The sequence below is a fragment of the Polistes fuscatus genome, unplaced genomic scaffold (assembly GCF_010416935.1).
Source record: "Polistes fuscatus isolate 324 unplaced genomic scaffold, CU_Pfus_HIC Scaffold3, whole genome shotgun sequence".
Classification (NCBI taxonomy): domain Eukaryota; kingdom Metazoa; phylum Arthropoda; class Insecta; order Hymenoptera; family Vespidae; genus Polistes; species Polistes fuscatus.
The window spans coordinates 4,074,804-4,096,816 of NW_025113107.1; the positions used below are offsets into that span (position 1 = coordinate 4,074,804).

At 35.5% G+C, this 22,013-nt stretch overlaps 1 protein-coding gene and 1 long non-coding RNA gene across 2 annotated transcripts in view; one reads left to right on the top strand and one right to left on the bottom strand.

Annotated features, from left to right (window-relative positions):
- The window catches only part of LOC122520143 (semaphorin-2A), a 174,221-nt gene that overhangs the window by 148,036 nt on the left and 4,172 nt on the right, over positions 1–22,013 (top strand). Inside the window, exons 4-7 of the mRNA XM_043640143.1 lie at positions 13,327–13,389; positions 14,344–14,451; positions 14,859–15,129; positions 21,613–21,843. Coding sequence (XP_043496078.1) covers positions 13,327–13,389; positions 14,344–14,451; positions 14,859–15,129; positions 21,613–21,843 — 673 coding nt within the window. The remainder of the gene's footprint in view (positions 1–13,326; positions 13,390–14,343; positions 14,452–14,858; positions 15,130–21,612; positions 21,844–22,013) is intronic.
- LOC122520145 lies at positions 2,429–3,604 on the bottom strand. Its single transcript, XR_006304448.1, has 2 exons — positions 3,512–3,604; positions 2,429–2,547 (listed from the first exon to the last, which is right to left on the bottom strand). It is a non-coding gene; the product is annotated as an uncharacterized LOC122520145 (long non-coding RNA).

Sequence of the window (22,013 nt, forward strand, 5' to 3'; positions counted from 1 at the left end):
GGATAACAGGGTGTATTCGTTCTCGACGCGATTCACGATCGTGTTAGATACCCTTGTGCTCCCTCTCCCTTGTCCCTCTCTTTTCCTCTTCTTTCATTCTATTCGTATGCATCTTTCATCGAACTAACCCTCATCATCTGATTTCCTCAAGCTTCGACGAAGCCACAGTTAAATTCCAAATAACAACAAAATCCCATCATCGTATAGAGTTCTCGATTCCATTGAGAACGGACACGCCTCCTTCTCGGAAATTCAAGTAACCTAATCAAATATAGAAAACTTGTTCCATCAAAGTGAAGAAGTGTTATTCCAAAATTGAAGAATTTACGATTTTTCTCCTCAATTGAATTATTCGTAAATATTATATACAGATATATATTATTGGATATCTTTTTAAAATACACACATATATATACCTATCAAGAGATCGAAAGAATTGTCGGGTATAACTCAGAAATATTATACAAATAGGAAACAATAGAGTTATATTGTATAAAATTGCATTGAGTCCGACACGTCGAACGTGACTCGGGAAATAGTGGGCTGTCATTTGCTGGGACATCGAAATAATACAGTAGTAAGTACCAACGACCGGTCAGACGTACGTATGTACGTACGTACGTGTTGGGGGTGGATGGGCGTAGACGAGAAAACAAAGAGACAGCAGAATGAGAAAGAGAAATAGAAATAGAAATAGAGAGAGGCATCTGTCTCTCTGTACAGATCGATTCGATAACATCATAGAGAAACTCTTGGAGACTGTCACGCGAATAAGGTGTGCATTTCTCCCTTCGCACGCAAGAGGGAGGACGCAAGAACAATAGTCCTAACCCCTCTTCATGCTAATCCCAGACCTCCGTTACAATTTCATAAGAGGGGTTGAGTTACAAGAGAAAAAGTTTCAAGTTTGTACGTCCGGTTCTCCAGAGACTTACGCTTATTCTCTCTCTCTCTTTTACTCTTGTTTTATCTCTCTATCTATCTATCTTTCTCATACTTTCTGCACGAGTTACACCTGTACGTGGTAAGAATAGAAAACTGTGGATTTTTCTTTCTCCCCCGTTTCTCTCTCCATAATATCTACTTACTCTCCCCTCTACGGAATAACTTCAAAATCTTCTAACTTTCTTACGGAGAAAGGGAAAAATGGTTGAAACGTAAGGGAGTGGTTTGTTTCTTACAGCAAGATAAATTTATTGGCACTCCTTCGATGGGCATCTTTCCAATAGATACTATATTCAATTTTTCTATCTAAGAGACATTTTTCGAGAATCAATACGCTGTAGATTTAGTATTACTTATTAAGTAAGATTCGTTTGTAAAAAAAAAAAGAAGAAAAAAAGAAAAGAAAAAAATAAAAGAGATATACTTGTTAATCCAGAAAGTAAAATTTATCTTCGTTAATATGGGATGGGATAAATCCAAAGAGTTTCTCGTTATTCATCTTCATTGTCAAAATGATGTACATTGCAAGTGTAAAAGAGGGTGAATCGAGAAAAGGGGTTACGGATAAAATCAGCTTCGTCGGATATCACAGATACTTGCTGTGTTATACCTCGTTGTCAGTCGGCACTTCTTTGTATTAGTAATAAAAAAGGCGAAAAGATAGAAGAACAAGTGCATGCATGCATCGAGAAAAGAAGAATCCATGCTTCGACAAAATACGCGTCAGTTTGAAAAGGGGTTTCAGACGTGATAAGGGAAGAAAAGAAAGACGTTGATCCCGGCACGTTCTGGACCGATCGATTTGTGCATGGGACAATATACAACATATGTATGTCCTATGTAAGTATATGTATATACGTTCATTTCATAACAAACCCGAGACATTGAAGTGAATTTCTTTCAAACGTTAATAACATAAGAAATAAAATAAAGAGATATATATATTTTGCATAGTTCGAGACAATGACAAAGTGAAGGAAAAGGTTTTAAAATTTGTAGAAAATAAAATCGGAATCTATAAACTATCCTTTAGTATTCGATAAAACACAGTTCGATCTAGAACACCGTATCTGAATCCCTACAATATCCCGATGGACCATCTTATACAGACATGTTTCACTATCCTATCTGATGGATACTTATAGTGAATATACAAGGACCATGAAGGAATTGGTTTCTGGTTTTTGGAGTTACGAAGGAAGAAGGAGCAGGAGGAAGAAGAAGGAGAAGAAGAAGAGGATGAGGAAGACATAGAGAAGTATCTACAGAGATGTTGGATGCTACTACTGCTTTTGCGGTGTAACCTTTTACGTTTACTCGAGCGTGATAAAGTATTAAGGAAGCTACTTCCTAGGATTTACACGCCAGTAAAACTGCGAATGAGATATCGTTCGACCGATGACCTCGCATGAGAAAAAGGTAGAGAAAGAGAGAGAGAGAGAGAGAGAGAGAGAAGGGGAAAAAAAAATCCTCGATGCGTTTCTTTTTTATTTTTTAATTTTTTTTTTATTTGTTTGTCTCTTGGAAAAATCTTGTAGTTTCTCCTGCCGAGGTATATGTTTCTTTTGGTTGTTGAATACTCCACGTATTTGTTGTTCCATTCTGTAAAAAAGAAGAAAGCATAGAAATCGTAAGGAATTCCAGTGCATACATACAGAAAGATACGATTTCGTCCTGATGCTATTTTTTTAAAATGACAATATTAAATATGCATTTCAAATTTTTTTTCTTTTCTTTTTTTGTTTATTTTTTTTTTTTTGTCAGTTTGCATTTGCGAGAGATAGAGATAAATGTTTCAGAAATATTCTACGCTTTAAATGAAACGAACAAAGGAAAAACAAAATGCATTTCTTCGAAAACAACGATTGATAATTTTCTCTCTTTTTATATCATATTTTATTTTGTAATCTTCAATCAAACGAAATTTAACGATATTTTTCGAAATCGTCTTTAGTTTAGAGATTTATGTCGTTATCCTGGGAGAGAGAGAGAGAGAGAGAGAAACTTTATCACGACGATGAATTTCGAATAAGATAAGAAAGTACCGCAAAACGTTAGTTTGACGAGCGCAACCGTTCCCAGAGTTCCTCCTCAAACTGCTAGCAATCTCTTGTCCTTCGTATTCCTTTCAGTACGACGACTGCTGATACGCTACTTGGCGTACTGCCGCGAGTATTATTTAATAAGGTGAAAGAGAGAGAGAGAGAGAGAGAGAGCTCACGAGAACTTTGTCACGACTTTACGTACCGACATACAATTTTCTTCTTACTTTAATTTCCCTTACAAAAAGTTCAAACGTCGAATTAAACTTGATACATTATTTCACTTTACAAATCTCTTAGCATTGTCGAATATATATACATTTTTGCAAAAATGCATTTTTTCTTTTTTTTTTTTCGTTAAAAAATATTTTAATACGTTTCGATTTCGTAAAAAAATATTTTCTAAACTTCTCTAAAACTTTATTTGCGAAAATACGGAAAGATAAATATAAAGATGTAAATAAAGAATGAATAAGAAAAAAAAAGAGACAGAAAATACGTCTTTAACAAACTTTTTTTCTCACTTATTTCAAAATAGTCAGGGGTTGAAAGTGCGTTTAGGGGGTGTCGGTAGTCGTCTCACTCTCTCACCCTGTTCTGAAACCCTCTCTCGAGCCGTTCTGCAAACATCGAAATTGTAAACAGAGAATCCCTGGATAGAAGTCAAAGGGGGGTAAGTTATGCCAGGGTCGTGTTTTAACGACGTTAATAATTGGAGACTACGAAACGGCCCTTTATTATACCAAGTTTACCGTCAATGATATATTTATATCTATTTCATACTTAAGCATGATTTTCTCCTTCCTTGAATTCACCCAATTTGTATGTTAATAATTTGTATATTTTTTCTCTCTCTCTCTCACTCTCTCTCTCTCATTATCTTTAATTAATTAAAACATCGATGTAATTTATTATTAATAGAAATAGAGGATCCGATAATAGAATTCTTTTTTTTTTTTTTTATCAAATCGATTAGAAATAAAAGGGAACGTATTTACACAAGGACGTAACTTCATAATCGATTTCAACGTCCGTTCGATAAACGAAAGAGAGACCAAATTAATTAACGCTTCCAATCAACGATTTCGATTTGTATAGGAGCACAAGTCTATTTATCTCTCTCTCTCTCTCTCTCTTGGGAATATTCGCGGCTGTAGCCGAAATTTCATTCGTACATGTACCTTCATTCATTTATACATATCGGTATATATATACATATATATGTAAGCTTACGCCTGTCTCGAGCTCGAAATATAACTTTCTCGCTATTAATCTGAAGTTTGTAGAAGCTCCTCTTGCCTTCCACTTCATCGGCTAGAAGCCAACAGCAACAAACCTGTTTGTGCCCCTTTTACTCCCTTTTCCACTACAAACATCTTCTCTTCCTTCTTCTATCGTCACTTCCTTATACCCCTTAACTTTTTAATTACAGCAGTGACTCGTGTTTATCATCGCATTATTCGCTTTCGTACTACCCCTCCTCGCACCAGCTTTCTCTTCTAGCTAACGAAATTCTTATGGACCCTTACAAACTTTCTCTCTCTCTTTCTCTCACCTTCTCTGTCTATCTTACACTTTTTCTTTCAATCTTTTTCATATTCGATTTATCTTTTCGTCTTTCTAAAACTTCATTTAATTCCCTATTTCAAATGAAACTCGTAATTTGTAGTTAATAAATGTTACAATCACATTTCACTTTTTTATTAGAAGTGTAAATTTTATATCATAGGACATATTATTATGACAAATAAAAAAGTTTCAAATTAATTCGTTTCTTTTGTCTGTCTGTTTGTCTGTCTGCCTGCCTCTCTCTCCCTCCCTCTCTCTTAAAATTCGTAGACTCGAAGTCGGAGCTTTGTTCGTGCTAACGAGACTTGAATCGGTGGAAAAGGTACTACCGAGAGAACGTGAGAAAGAAAAGGGAAAGGGATTGGAAGGAAAGTGAGGGAGAAAAAGAGAGAGAGAGAGAGAAATAAAGAGGAAAAGAGACGAATATTCGAGTATCGCATGGCGCGAACGAGACTCAAGGACTCTTTCGCGCGAATTTATGGCAAAAGTGTTTAAATAGCCATACAACCTCTCCGCCATCATCCTTTCCTTCCTCACCCTTCCCACTTTTCGACGTTCGTCCGTCCGTTCGTTTTTGTCGACGTCGCGTAAAATCACGAGAGGGAGAGAGAGAGAAAAAAAAGGAAGGGTAAACGAGTACTGCGTATGACGTCTACCCTTAACCATACGATATCACCCTCTTTAATCAACGATCCGTTTTAATTCTTTTTACATATAATTATTATAATCATTCTATAATTATACATTTAATTTTTATTTAAATTATATTATATATTGGCTGAACCAAAAGTTCGTACGTTTAATCTTTTTTTTTTTTTTTATTCATATTTACTAAGTAAATTTTAATTTTACAGCACAATAAACGCACGAACTTTTGGTTCATCCCGATATCATATAATATATAATCTCTTTTTTAAACACTTTTTTAAAAATTTGTTTGCTAACAAACTTATATAATATACATGTGTATACATTTTCTGTATTAGATAGTATAATAAAAAAATTTAGGGTATATTGAGCGATCCCAAAGTGTTCGATGATAAATATACATCGTGCACGTGTGTGTTTTACAAAACGGTCAATGATGTCGTTTGAGGTACGCAAGTTTTTCTTAGAAAAGAATATTCCAAGGGGAAAAAGAATAGTTCGTAGCGCGTTTTAATATTTTAGTCAACCTGATCGCAGACATCGTTCGTTGGAAATATACATGCCCTCCTCGCGTCATCGATTGCGCTTATCGGTATTCGATATCATCTTTTATTCCTCGAATTTATTTCCTTTTTCTTTTTATATATACTTTTTTGTCTTTCTTCTTTTCGTAATCATAGATCTAGCGGTTGCGATATAATAACGTTTATAAGAAAAGTAAAAAAATAAATCAAAACGACATTACGATCGTTTGATTTAACGATAAAATGAAAGAACAATCTAATTAAACATTATTTTATCTATCATATTAAGCTAGGAACTTTCATATTTACTACTACTACTACTACTACTACTACTATCAAGCAAGTGTTACGTAATTTGTTTAGTCGTTTAAAGGTAATTGGTAAAATAACGAGAACATTTCATAAGTAACTTCTTGCTAAGTTACATTTCACATGATTCGATAAATTGCTCCTTCCGAACTTTCAATCTTCCGACCCCCCGAGTATTTGGTTTTAATAATCAAAGTAAGAAGTAGTATCCCTCATCTATCGACGAAACGAAAAGTAATATGCTTTCCTTCTCTCCCTCCGTTTCTTTTTCATGTTTCATAAATTCCAATTTAACGTTACTCAATTACGACTTTCCACGCAGTTAAAGCGCGATACAAGTTAGCCTCGAAAGGATTTCCGGAAAATTTAGCAAAGCTCACGTAGGGTACCTTGCGCGATTCTGTTATTGCAGAAATCAAATCAACGATTTGTTATCCTCCCAAAAGATGAGGTAGTAAGAAGTATAGAAGAAGAAGAAGAAGAAGGAAGAAATCTTCCTTCGTTTCATGAAACTTTGGTCGTTACTAGAACTTCTCTCTCATTGGCTCTTGGTAATTGATACGAATGACTTTTCTCGTTGAACGAGTCCCGATCGATTTCACAAAGGAAAATTCCAAAGTAGGGAAGAGACAAATACAGAAATAATCTGTCTGAATCGGAGACAAGCATCGATCTTATGAATGAACAACAAATATACGTGGGTAGGTATCTGTATAAAATGTAATAATAGAAACAACGTCATTGATATCGAAAGAGAGAGAGAGAGAGAGAAATACATCGTTATAGTATCTGCATTTCCGGATATACGAGAAGGAAAGAGATGAAAGAACAAAATGTATAGATGACGGAAAGAAAGAGAAAGGGGAAATGACGAGTTCTCGTTGAACAAACGAACACGGACTACCAATAGCGTTCGTGGACAGTAGGAAGTCATCTTTGATCGATGGACGTTGACGCATCGGCGAGACGCATTAAGGAAAAAAAAAAAAGAAAAAGGAAAAAAAGAAAAAAGAAAAAGATCAAGAGAAAGAGAAAGAAAACAAATGGCCCTTTTCCACGAGGACGACGAGCTGCTACAGACTACGTTGTAAGGAGTAAATCACAAAAATTGAAATCCACCATATCGGATTGGAATCAATAGCGAATGCAGATTGAATCCCGAACAAAACGCACTTCTTCTCTCTTTCTCGCTCGCATACACACACTATATATCGATAGATATATATCTATATATCTATATATCTATATACACCATACATGATAGACGAACAAGAAGAGAAAGGGGGAAAGGGTGAGCTGCAACGAGTTCCATTAGGAAAAAGTGACTTACGGCGTCGATCGACAACGAAAGGCACTTTTCGTTCCAGCAGAAACGTCGAGGCCCGTTTGCGAAAATTTTATGCGTACCAAACTGACATTTTCACTAGCGCCGGATCCATTGTCAGACCAGACTGAGATTAGATTTATATATTTCTTTTAATATCTTATATTTGTTCCATGCTTTTGCATTTAAAATTTTTAATCGCACGAATATTAATAACAAACTGTATATCGCTATGCGTTTCTGCATTTATTATTACAATAATTTTGCTTCTTTGATATCCGTCTGGAAAAATAAAATTACGAACGTAATTATCTATTATTATTATTATCGATCAATAATTATTATCCATATCGGTGAATAGATTTCCGTAGTATATTTAATTAAATATTCTTTTATCCTTTTAAAACGAATCGTTTTAGAATGAGATGGATAAGAAAATAAATATGGGAAAAAAGGAATGAACAAAAGTCAAGCCGAGTCAGTAGCAGCGGTCTGCCTATCGTTTTGCGAATGCCTCTCTCTCTCTCTCTCTCTCTCGAGCTTAACTATTTCATGAGATAAAAAGAACCGCAATGGGCGCCTTTTCTGATTCGTGAATATTTCAAAGGCATCTCACATCTACCGTTAGAGTTCTCGACTGCCGGCGGTTAGGGGGTGTCGATACCCTTGGGATGACCTTACTTTTTCCTTCTTCAATATTTTAGCACTGTAAATTGTACAAGGGCCATGTATATATATGCATAGTATATATACTATACATATATGTACATATAGATACATAGGATCGTCACTTATATTCTTTTTAAACTTCTCAAATCTTTTCCCCTATCTTTTTCCTCATCCAACAATAAGTTTTTGCTGCTCGACGAGAGGAAAACGGATTTCCAAAAATGACCAACAAAATTTCCTTTCTTTATATTTTCTAGTTCGTCGTTATAAGATACAACGATAAAAGAGAGCTAATAATTCTGCACCTAAGGTTTCTTATCGCGTGAAAAGAACAAATAGAGAAATTTTTGGAACGGGTCTTCTCTGACTCTGATGATTATTAAACATACCGAGAGAATACTGTCGCGAGAAAGAGAAACAGAGTCAAGATTAAAGAAAGGGAAAGAAGAAGAACGAACGAACGGATTTGTTAGAAACTAGTGACGAGATGACAACCACTGAGCACTCTCGAGCACTCTCTCTCTCTCTCTCTCTATTCGCAACATCATCACCTTCACCAGAAGCTTAATCAACCCGGCCCGGATGCCGAAAGTCTAAAGCCACCCTCTACCACCCGTCTTACTGCCTTGCAACCCCTTGAATAGGGCAAATGGAGACCGGCTGAGTAAAGAGATAGAGAGTGAGAGAGAGTTAGAGAGAGAAACTCAACTGATCCAGAGAGGAAGAGCATAAAGCATCTGAAGTGGGACACGGTGCTTGTTGGAGTAGTGATTACACCTGGACGCCCGGTGCTCTTGCTACTGCCAGAGGATGGCACTGATGCCGACAACGCTTGCTCAAACCGTAATCAGGCCGCCTTTCTTGCATTCTCTACCTTCCCTTCTCCCAACCAACCCTTCTAACTTCACCTACCAACTCTAAGAGAGAGAGAAAGAGAGAATCAAAGAAGAGTCAGATTTTCTTTAGGAAAATACTATTACTACTACTCTGCTTACGTTGAATTATTGCACTTATACTTTTTATCGTTTCCTATTTTTACAGCCGGGATATTATAATGAAGTGCTTCAGATAAGTTATTTATTCTTTTTTTTTTTTTATTTTTTAAGCATTTCCGTATAAAACGAACGTTTGCTTGATAAGATTGAAATAAATAATAACGAAAAATAGGAGAAGAGTTTCTTTTATTTCACTTGGGTGGGTAGTAATCGATACTCGATAAAATAAGCGTACGATGAAATAAGTACACGAAAGTAAAAAAGGAAAGAAAAATGATGAAGAGAGAGAGAGAGAGAGAAAATGAATTGGTAACTTGAAGCATCTGTCTGTCGTCGTAGCTTTTAATTCCGTTCGCATCGTTTTCGAGATGATTTTACTTCTCCCAACAAAAAGAATAACTAACGATCTCGCTGAACAAAGTGAAAATGAGAGACCTTAATTTCAAATCGTTTGTGATTAAAGACTGCACTACTTCTTTTCATTTAGTTCTTCGTAAACGGATGGCTGGGTTTAATATGTCATCAAGTATCAGACACAATCCTGTTAAAAAATTTCACGATTCCTATATATCACCGTTCGTTAATTCTTCATATGCGAAACAATATCGATGGCAAAATAACGCTAAACGATTATCGAAATAATTATTTTCGACAACGAAGTACGATAATAATAATTACAAGCAAATCAATTCAAAATCATTCAACGTATTCAACCCCATGAATTCTTTCTCTTACGTACGTATTAGATTAAGAAATGAAATAATAAAAAAAAAAAGAAAATGAAGAGATAGATATAATGGGATTGTAAGACACCACGAACCAGGTACCAGCAATAATATTGTCGGTGAAACTTGGTGCATCATTTTATCGTGTCGCCTACGACGCCATTAACTTTACGGCCCCGGCGTGCCTCCCGGCATGCAAACGCCTCGACTTCCATTACCGGCACGGTACGTCGACTATTAAACAGAAATATCTTCCCGTCCTTGCACCGACGAGTGGGTGCCCTATCCTAAACTCTCAGGGAATTCAGTTTCCGCGGATTCGCCTTCTCCTTTCCACCCACCTACCCATCCACCTACCAACCTATCTACTCATCCCCCAATTTCTGTCATCTCATATTCTACCATCTCGTCAGACTTCGTACGTTTTCTTCATCGTTTCAATCGAAACCAGAAACCAGAAGACGTTGTTGCTTTTACTTTTGCTTGTATTACTCAATCCAATATTGCTCAAATCTATCTATCTTTTTCTTTCTTTCTAACTTTTAAATCCAGGTTCGAATTGTCCTTTAAGTACCAGTCAAAATCTCCCCTGCTGCGTTTGCACTTTAATTAAATAATAATTTAACTTAATCTTGTTTATATCACTTATCTCAGATTTAATAAAACTTATTTTTCATGTATAGTTTTTTTATTTTTTATTTGCATACAAATATAATCGCAAAATTCGTAATATTTTCGTATCAAATCCGTATACGATTTCATTAGAAATAATCTTAAAGTAAGCATCGTAAATTGTCATGTTATGAGTTTTCTTCTATTTTCGTCAGAACGATGTTACGATGTTACGTTTATGGTTTAACCTGTGTAACTGCTACACCGATGTAACTGCATCGTTATATAAGCTAAAGTCGTTAGATGGAAAAGCATCTGGTTTTCCATCCTAGGCAACGCATGCTACGGCCATTTCTGCCGTTTACATCCCCCCTTGTGATCCGGTACTCGCTATCATTATCCCCAGTTCGAAACTATCTCCATCTCTAACTCACGAGCGGATAGGCAATGATTAGTATAACGAGCCACACGAAACGAGACAAATAGAGAGAGAGAGAGAGAGAGAGAAAGCTTACGGTAACGCATGTTGAGATGACTCTCAGCTTTTAATTATCGGCTTTTCTACCTGTACAAGAAAATAGGCGAGACAAATAGTATCGACATGCCTTTAATGCACCTACGCGTTGTATATAATACGCATAATGTGTACCTATCACGTACACACACGTGCGTATATATATGTCCACGCATACACAAAAGTCAATTCTACCCAAAGAGGTTGTTAGATCTATTTAACTGAATTTAACTATAAACCGAGTGGAATTTTCATAATGTACAATAATGAAATTATTTTTCTGTTTCTTTTTTTGTTTGATTAGTTTACTACTCTACGTATGAAGTTCAGAAATTGGTAAAAGGTAGTCTAAGGGAGTGAATATTTAAGATGTAAACTGGATGACTCGAAACAAGGTTGAGATAGTTCAAAGGAACTAATTTCGTTAAGTTCTACTACTCAGAGTTCCATGGAAATAAACGTATATAGATAGATGGTAAGAGAGATAGGGTAGGGGGGAGTGGGGGGAGGGTGGAGGGGGGAGGGTAAGAAAGAGAAAGGTGTGAGGGTTAGATTCGATAGGAGAAACGTAAGGTGTAACTATAATGCTCTACTACTTCGTCTAGTCATTTTGCAACATGGAAATGGTTTAGGAAGATTCTAGAGTGAGAAAGAGAGGGAAGAGGGAGAGAATGTGAGAGGATTCTTCTTCCCTATTTCCCTTCTTCCTTCTTTTGCTTGCCGTTATAATACTGCACGTTACTCGGTAGCGAAAGCTCCGTTCGACTCGTTGCTCTGTGTGAGGTGGTGGTAGTAGTGGTGGTGGTGGTGGTGGTGATGGTGCTGCTGGTATTTCAAGAGTAATTGTAGTCACCGAGTACGTAGTTTCCTTAAGAAGATTATCTTAACTACGAGGCTCGTCGAAATCCCTTGCGACAGTTATTATTAACGTGCCCGGCGTAGCGTTTCGCACCAGCTTCGGCTAGAAAGCTATATGTTACGAAGTAGCTTTATTTTGAAATCATTAAATATATGTATCTGGAAAACGATTTATTATACGTATATAAAAAGTAAACGTCTTTTATATTTTGTTAAAATAAATTCAAATAATTGAATACCAAACAATGAAAATTGTGCATTTAATATTATTGCTTTTTCTTGAATTGATTTTACACGATCATATCAATTTTGTTATTTTTTAATAAAAAACTAATCGATCTATCGATTTACAGTATAAATAAATAACTATAGGAACAATAATTATTTGACAATACTTATATTCTAGTCGTAATATCATAATCGTGTTTCAACCATTCTACAAATGCACTTTAATTTCTCTAACCGTACTAGTACGTCACTCGTGTCTCGAATAGGAAAAAAAAAAAGAAGAAGAAGAAAAGAAATCTAAGAAAAGAAAGAAAAAAGAAAGAAAGCAAGAGGATGTACGTCAAAGTCAGCGGTCAACTTGGTTTTCCAGTCTCTTCGTCTTTTGGTCGTTTTTGGGTCGAGCCTTTGGTCGTTGAATGAAGGAGGCAGAGAGGAGTAGGTAGTGGTGGTACAGGAGGTATAGAGGGTACAAGGGGGTACAATTTCAAGGATCGTCGGCGTTTCTGCTCGTGACAGAGTGCACGGGAGTGGCACGCGACGTCCGCAGGAGATCGATCGTTAAGGCTAACGCGTTTCGGACGATTGACCGTGCAAACGAACCACTTCCTGTTCCGAATCGTACCCGCGATCCGGTACCCAACACGAAATGCTTTGTGTGTCAGGAAGAAGGTGTCCGAGCTAGTGGTGGTAGTGGTGGTTCGTGATAGGTTGAATGGTAGTGGTGATGGTGATGCAACGATGTTTCTCTTCTATGTTGTTCTTGTTAAATTTACAATCATTTTCTGTACTAATGTTGTTTATCATAAATATATATGACAATTATATTTATTAATTATTTGTATAATTATTAATTAGATAGATAGTGAAATGTTTCTATATAGAAATTTGTTCTTTTTTTTCTTTTCTTTTCTTTTATGTTCTTTTCTCCACGAAACATTGAACGTTTTTGACCTTATTCTACAATAATTCATATATTCCGAGATATGTAACTCGGAGATGGTAGTTATCTAACGTGAGAGCATCCACTTGCTCGCGCCTGCAAAATGTGAAGAATGCACTCGCTCTTCTTGTCACCTCTTCGAAGTTGTAAGCTTATGAGTTTTTTGAGTGGGTGAGAAAAGAAATAAAAAAATAAAAAAAAACTAGGACCCTTTGGAAAAGGGTTCGTCGCTACTACTGTTGTCTTGTTAGCTGAGTGAAAAATGAAACGTATATGTGTATGATGTATTATTTGTATAATATAATAATAAGAATGAGAGAAAAATATAAGAAATTAGAACAGTATGCTTATCGATTATATTATATTTTTATCTTCATGCGAATGTGTATATTAATTCAATTTTTTCGTTATTTTTTTGTTCCAGAGAGATGCCCTCAATTTAGAACCAAGTAATGTTGCTAATTGTGTGTCAAAGGGTAAATCCGAAGTAAGTATAATCGAATGAAAATATCTCTATTAGTTATGCTTAATTTTTCTAAATTATTTCGAACCTTTTATACGAACAATTAACTTTCGTATGACATTTAAATGAATATTATTCTAGTTATTAAAAAATATTTTCATATACACATATTTAATGAAACGACAAAATATAAAGTAAGAATAAATTTAACCGTAGCGCGTATAGCATTCACAATTTTATAATATTGTCGCGTTTTTCTTCATTTCAAGTATATTTAAATTAAAAAAAAGAAAAAAAGTAAAAGAGAAATAGAAAGAGGGGGAGAGAGAGAGAGAGAAATATTCTAGGATATGGGAAGGTAAGAAAGATTTTTCCTGGTCGATCGTGTTTTTCATTCCTAAATCGTTCGCATATCACAGAAGTGCACTTCTCTTTTGCTTTTCTCTTTTTCTCTCTTTCTCTTTTATAACATTGAAGGCGGACGTTTAACTGAGCTTCATTTATATTCATCGTGTATGCATAGCCGAGGTGTAAGGTCCACGCAAATATTCTGTACGTGACGACAAAGCAAATTTATTTTCTGTACCGATTGGCTGCAAAATACGCGACCGACGTGATCGACCGCGTGGATCGTGTGCAAAAGAGAAAGAAAGAGAGTAATATATATATAAATATATGTATATATATATATACATCTTTGAATAAGCATAAAAAGAATCTAAGGATGCTTTTTACAGGCATTTTTCTCATTTCTTTTTTTTTCTTTTCTCTTTTTACCCCTTTCTCTCTTTATCTTCGAGTAAAATGTTTTTTAAAAAGTTTTCATTTCTTAATAAAAAAAAGAAAAAGAAAAAGAAGGAAAAGAAAAACGCGAAAATCAGCAACATATTAAAGTCCCTTTTTCCGTGGTGAGGTCTTCGTCGTCGTTTCTGTCATTGAACGAAAAATTCAATTTCCTTCTTCTCCTCTACTTTACAGCATTTCGACTGTCGTAACCATATAAGAGTGATACAACCTATGGGAGATGGCAATCGACTCTATACGTGCGGCACGAACGCACACTCGCCAAAGGATTGGGTGATTTATGTGAGTATATTTACTATCATATATAATATATCGCTAATTTGTAATATTTGCTTTTTTTATTTATATCGAATTATTTTCATAATATCGATTTTTAAATTGACAAAAATAAAATTAAAAAGAAATGAAAGAAATTTAAAAGGAAACAAGTAATAGAAAATATTTTATTTTCTAAACACAATAAATGTAATTAATGTAATAATAGAAATGTCTGCTTCTATTGGGTTTACAATGACTATGTGCACCGTCGCATTACGCCTGTTCCAATTTGCATTCATTAACCAGTATATTACACCCAATGGATATATATATATATAATTGCAAAATGGCTAATAGAATATTATAATGTGCTTTCTGTCTCTGTGTTGTTGCTACATACCATCGAATTCAATTTTCGTTTTCGTTTTCAGAGCAATCTAACGCATTTACCACGACACGAGTTCGTTCCCGGGGTTGGGATGGGTATAGCAAAGTGCCCTTACGATCCTGCTGACAATTCAACGGCAGTTTGGGTAGAAAAGGGCAATCCCGGTGAATTGCCGGCTCTTTATTCCGGCACAAATGCCGAATTCACTAAAGCCGATACCGTCATCTTTCGTACGGATCTTTACAATTTGACGACCGGACGAAAAGCATTCAGCTTCAAGAGGACCCTAAAATATGACTCCAAATGGCTCGACAGTGAGTAGTAGTACATTATCTTTTTTTTTTCATTCATCAAATTTTTAAACCTATTTATATTCATATCAATTTATTTATAAAGAACAAAATAAAAGAAGAAAAATAGAAACATTGGAATGATTCTTCATCGAGTTTATTATCGATAGTTTTATTATTAAATAAAATCCAATTAAAAAGATCGATCGCGAAACGGCGAACAACGTAAAAATAAAGAAGAATTATTATCGGAGAGCGTTTAAAAGTACAACGTGAACTCGTTTTACCATAATAATTATCTATTGCGAGTAGAGTACTTTCTGTCAACTAAGAATAATCTTAAGAAAGATAGATAGATAGAGAGAGAGAGAGAGAGAGAGAAAAGGGAAGGCAAAAGCGTCAAAACTCTCTCCCCCGTTCGTCGTTCCTTCTAATATTGACACAAAGGACGCAAGTTAGAGACGGGAGAGCCTACAATTACGAGGTGCATTCGCGACAATGAAATTTCCATTAGACTTAGAACGGAGTTTTGACAGGCTTGAAAGAGAAAGGGAGAAGATAGAGAGAAAGAGAGAGACAGAGACAGAGATATATATATATAAAATGAGATGGCGAACATCGTCTAAAAAGCTCCCAAGTTCGGGGTGAGTTTACTCGAAGAAAACCGGGAAAGAGGAAAGAAAGAAAGAGAAGGAGAGAGAAAGGGAAAGAGAAAGAGAATGAGTGAGATAAAGAGAGAGAGAGAGAATAAGTAGACAAGGTTGGAAAAGCGAAGAAGGAGTACTTTGAAGTAGCAAAAGCCTTTCGTATTTCAAGGGACACGTTTTCGGGGCTTAAACGATCGCGGCGTAAAGCCCCTCGCGTGTTGGGAAGCTTTTCCCCTTTCTCTTCGCTGCACCACCACCCTTTCTTCCTCCCATCTTCCCTTCAGTTTTCCCATTTTCCAAGGCCGATGGTAGGTAGCTTCTTCCTCGTGAACAACTCGCGACAGCCTCTTCGAATAGTAGCAACAGCACGTGGAAAGATCCGAGACCACCGATAGTTACGAGAGAGGGTGAGAAACGTTACTTAGGCCGGAGGGGGATGCTTTGGAAACCTGGAGAGAACTATCGAATGTGAAAGAGAGAGAGAGAGAGAGAGGGAATAAGTAAAAGAGAAAAGAGTATACATGGTAACGAAATAACACCCTGTTCTATATAACCCTCGTATAATTTAACGCTATAATACCATTTCTTCTTTCCCTTTTTGTTCCCTAACTTAATTGTTTCCAAGTATTCTTTTGTTTTTGATTTATTTATCTTCCTTTTTTCTATTTGCACGTGTAATAAATTTACCTCTACAAATTATGTCAGATCGCGCGCGCGCGTTATTTTATTTAATAAATTAATTAATATATATATACAAATATTTTTAATGTATTTTTAAAATAAGTTTCTTCAATATTCGTGAGAATTTTATTTAAAAAGAATTCAAGTATAACACAACTAACATGTATCTATACTTACTTTACTTCAATTAATTAACGTCGAGCTTACTCTGATTTCACGAAACATATTGAACTTTCTCTCTCTCACTCTCTCTCTCTCTCTCATTTTCTCTTGTATGCGCGAAATAGTAGCGAAGGATGTCGAGCATTGCACAGGTAGTGGTAGTTGTTGGAAATACTAGCATGAAAGTAGTTGCCTTATATTTCTCAAGAGGGTACTCTTCTTCCGTCTCTTCTCTCTCTCTCTCTCTCTCTCTCTTTCTCCTTTCCTTTCTATCTCTGTTTTTCTCGTGAGCGAGAAGCGTGCCACCACTCGACCTCTTCTCGTTCCGACAGCCTCGAATCGTAGAGTGTAAGAGGTGAAAGGTGGTAGTTGGTGCGGCTCCACTTTGTATCTTTCGTGGCACCCCCTCACGGGATGCATGATTAGCCATTTGTTTCGTCGTTTAATTTGAGGACGGCCCCCTTTTACCCCTCCTTCTCTCTCTCTCTCTCTCTTTTTCACTTTCCAACCCTATACAGACTACGCGCTCGCTATAAAGAGCCATTCTCCGCATCGAGTTTGTCTATTAGCAGAGGCGTTGATTAAACGCAAGAGTAAGAGTGGATGAGTAAAAGAGGTTGGGGTGGGGTGGGATGATAGAGAAGAAGGAAGGGTGGTAAGAAGCGACGAAGAGGGAAAGGGATCTTGAGACGAATGAATTCGCATCTTCGAAATTCTCTTCCCCTCTCATCTTCTCTTCCCACTTCTCTTCTCTTCTCTTCTTCGACCTTGTATATGTATGTTCCTATGTATTTACGCGCGTCTACGGTGGCAACAAGAGAAAATTTGCGCCTGATATTTCCCAACGTAATAATTTTGTCTCCCTGACTTTAATGAAGGAATTAGTAGTAGGGTATATCTCTTGCTTTATTTTCTAAGTTCTAAGAATAAGGTGCCGACTAAATTTCGTTTTTTTATAATTCATTTAAACGTTCGATATGTTATCGAACGACAGTTGTCTTATTTCGAGTTAATTCGTTCCTATGTATACCGGTAATCATTAATATTACAATAATAAATTTGATTTCGATATGTTATAGATTACTTTTGAAACGTAAATATTCATTCGTATGTATATTAGATATCTATCGAAAAATCGACGAACTATATTCTATTATATCGATAATATTTATATACTTGATTAAAAAGAAGATATTTTTTCCTTTAAAATGATGTTGGTTTCATGTTTCTACGACTTTTCATTCCGAAGATATTATCTTCGTAAGATTACCATTCATAATTCTTTGATAGCACCACACACGTGCTCGTAGTAGAAAGAAAAAGTGTTTACGCTGGTCAGCTGACTGACTGGCTTGCGTAAATTCCAAGAATTTATATAAGTCAGCGTGTAAACAGAATTTTTCAATGAATTTATATAGGTCAGTGTGTCAGATTTTTAAAATTGAAATATCTCAGGAACCGATATTCGTAGATACTCGAAACAAACACCATATTAAATCGTACGTTTCCCTGCATTTTTTTATTAAATTATTAATAACAATTAAGAATTTTTTATAAATAATTTTTTTAAACGAAATATTTACTTTCAATGTTTCTTCAATTAATGTCAAATAATTTGTGAATATACATATAAATAAATGCATCCGATGATTTGTTATGAACAAATTGTTATAAACAATTTTTATTATTAATTTTTTATCGACTAACGTTAGATAATATATCTAATAACCTATATTAGATAATACATATATAATATATAAATTTATGCATTCAACAATTTGTTATTAACAATTACATAAGATATATTATATTATATTATATAATCAAAGATCTACGTATTAGCAATCGAGGAATAGGTAGTATCCCTCTGTACGCCCTTCTCATGTCTAATGAGGAACAGTGCGTTCGAGATATTTACTCTCCGATCGATTGATCATTTGCTATGTCCAATTGGTTTACTATCACTAAATTAATTGTTGTATATTATCATACATTACAATAGAACGAGCTGATTGTTTATCGTATGTTAATCATTTACATGTTATCTTTTATTTAAAAATTCATAATATATCACGCTCTATTTCGTTTCAAATCATTCGTAATATTCAATTAACTAATATTCTAACATTTAGGGAATTAGTTGTATTATAAGTTTCGCTATGTGTAAAGTTTATATACCAATGAATCATTTTGTTATTAATTAACTGGTTAGTAATTCGAGTAGAAGCGAAACACGTTGCTAAGAGAAATTCGCAATGGTATTGTACACCCATTGTCTTCGCTTTTCGAAAAGTTGTTTAGAATTTTAGTCGGCAAACGATACAAAGTTGAAATGGATATACGATCAGTGGTGCGAGAGCAAGAGAGCAAAAACAAGATAGAGAGAGAAAGAGAAGTACCTAAGGGATACGATAAAGGAAGAGAACGTCACGAGAGTCCTTAACAAGCCATGAATAACTGACCGACGAGCGTCCACTTTCACGCATCCTTGCGCATGCGAAACGAGCTTTCAACGATATCGCGTAACTACCTCCTTGAATATTATACTCGTACGTTTGCTTCTCTTTCTCTTTCTTCCTCTCTCTCTCTCTCTCTCTCTTTCTCTCTTTATCTCTCTCTTTCTTACACCTTCAAACTAGTTTAGTTAAACTTATTCCATCGTGCTCGTTAAGATTTAAGGTCGATGCACTTCGGCTAGTCTACTACCTACAATTATGTATTCTATACCTTTTTTTTATGATCGAAATTATGCAAATTCTTTGAGCACAAGAATGGCTGGTTGGCTGGCTGCCTGTTTTTATTGTCGATTAAAGAAATGTGTTTATAAAAGTAACGAACGTTTCTTCGTTTAACGCTTTAAATTGTTTATCCAACACACACATACATAGTTTTGAAAATATTCATATGTATTATGGTCATTATGAAAGATGAAATTTTAATAATTATTAATAAAGTAATAATTACAAAATTAAGCATCTTGTATGTACAATGTACGCACAAATGTGAAATTTGTTTTTGACGCGTAAAAGAACAATAATCATCTCCGATAGAACAAGGGGTACTCTCTTTCTCTCTCTCTCTCTCCGGATGGGAGAATTAATTATTCCCTTTGAGTACATAGTATACCATGTGTTTATTTATTGTAGATACAAACGTCTGCTTTATACAAAATAAACGCGTGCTTTCGTAGGCGGAGGAAAGTGACGAATTGGTGGTGCTGGGGGGTGGCTGGATGGGATGTTTTCTGCGTTCAAATCGCTCTTGGCCCTGGTACAAACCTTTCCTTTCTCCCTCTCTCTCCCTCTCTCTCATTTTCTTTTTTTTTCTTCTTTATCTATCTTTCTTTCGTTCATTCAATCGGTTTAACATTATGCGACGGGGAAACAAGAACACGAAGTGTGTTGTGAAAGATAGTTTGTAGGAAAGGTTTGCAATATCTCTCTTTCTCTCTCTCTCTCTCTCTCTCTCCTTCTCACAGTTCAGCGATTAAACCGATTGTCTGACACGTTTCCGATGCCGGAACTTTGACGTATCAAATGCGCGAAAGGTTTTGGAGAATAAAAAACAAAGAGAGAGAAAGTGTGTATAAAAGAAAATCACGGAAAATCACGGAAAAAGAGAGAGAGAGAGAGAGAGAGAAACGGCCGTGTTCAGTTTTCATTGAGAGAAACGATTCTTGTGCGTCTGACTAGTGTCGTACCTATTCCACTGCAAATGGGAAACAGTTGCCGACGAAGAAGAAACGAGGTAGAAAGAGGATAGAAGAAGGAACATTTTCCGCGAGAAAATGTTGCTCTCGATTTCGTACAAAGAGAGAGAAAGAGAGAAGGAATACTGAAATCACCCGAGGGACCGGTTTCATGAAGTTTACAAGTTTTATATATATCTCTCTCCCTCTTTCTTTCTTTTTTCTTCATTCGGTATTATTTCTCTTTTCTACCAATCCTTTTCCACACCGACTTCTGTATTACACCGAACTCGAAATTTCATTTTCAAACTTCATTTTCAGTTTTCATTTCTAGATGATCGCGAAAAAGACACTAAAAAGGTAGATGATATAATTTCAACCAAAATAATTCGACAAGAAACAGATTTGTAGAAATAAAGAGAGAGAGAGAGAGAATATCCTTCTGAACGAATTAAAATGGAGGTAAATTATATTTTTAAATGTCGAATAAAATAAATTTTACTTTACTTGCGTTGCTTATTATGTGTGTACCTCCTAATAGTAGTTGGGTTTTCGATTTTTTGGGTAGAACGTCTGAATTCAAGGAATTATTAGCACTCCGATGCTCGTAACGAGTGAACCGTTAAACGGTTTTACGACTGTAGAATCGTAAAACGACAAGTGGATGCTCATTAAACTTGCGTTAAGCCGCGCGCTGCCCGAGGCTCCGGCCAGTGTTAAATGAAAACTACGAAAGTCCTTAGCTTTCTTCTTTCTCTTTCCCCCATCCCATCCCATTTTCCTTTCGTTTTACTATTTTTCTTTTTCTTTCTCATCGTTGAGAAAAGAAAAGCTCTCCTCTCTCCGTTCCTTCTCCCGTTAAGTTAACCCGCTGCTGCTACTTGGTAAAATACTTCGAACGTCAATTTTACAATTTTCACACTCGTATCGACCCTTTTCTCGAATTTACTCCAAGTACCCAAGTACGAGACTATATCGAGCTATAATTTTATACCATCCTCTTTTATTTTCTCTATCTTTCCTTTTCTTTTTTTTTTTCCTTTTCTTTCGAACGAGTTCACGAGTTAAAGCAATGAACGAAATGCAACGTTTAAAATTATCTTTATTTGTTTCGTTAAGAATACTTCCTTGTCTTTATTTCTTTTTTTATCTTCTTTTCTACACAATGTTTCTGATTTATCAACGTATACCTGTGTACTAATTACTTCATTTTATTTGTTTTACATTTCTTTTTTCTAAAGATTACTTATATTATAGTACTTGTCGACGACTTCTTTTTGTGTTTTCTTTTTTATTAATACAACGTTTCCCTCGAATTTTATTTTTCAGAACCAAACTTCGTTGGATCGTACGACATCGGCAGCTACGTGTTCTTCTTTTTCCGCGAGACTGCGGTAGAGTACATAAATTGTGGTAAAAGCGTGTATTCACGCGTGGCCAGAGTTTGTAAAAGAGACACCGGTGGAAAAAAGATACTCTCCCAGAATTGGGTGACTTATTTAAAAGCCAGATTGAACTGCTCAATACCAGGCGAATTTCCATTCTATTTTAACGAGATTCGTAAGTATAATCAATTTATTAAATTCATATACGTACATATTTCTTATAAAAATAATTTTAAATCGACATTTAAATACATTTGCGTTATAACAATCCTGTTATATCGTAATAGAAATAAAACATTATTCGATCGTTTGAAAACTATACATCCATCGTTTCAATAATAATTT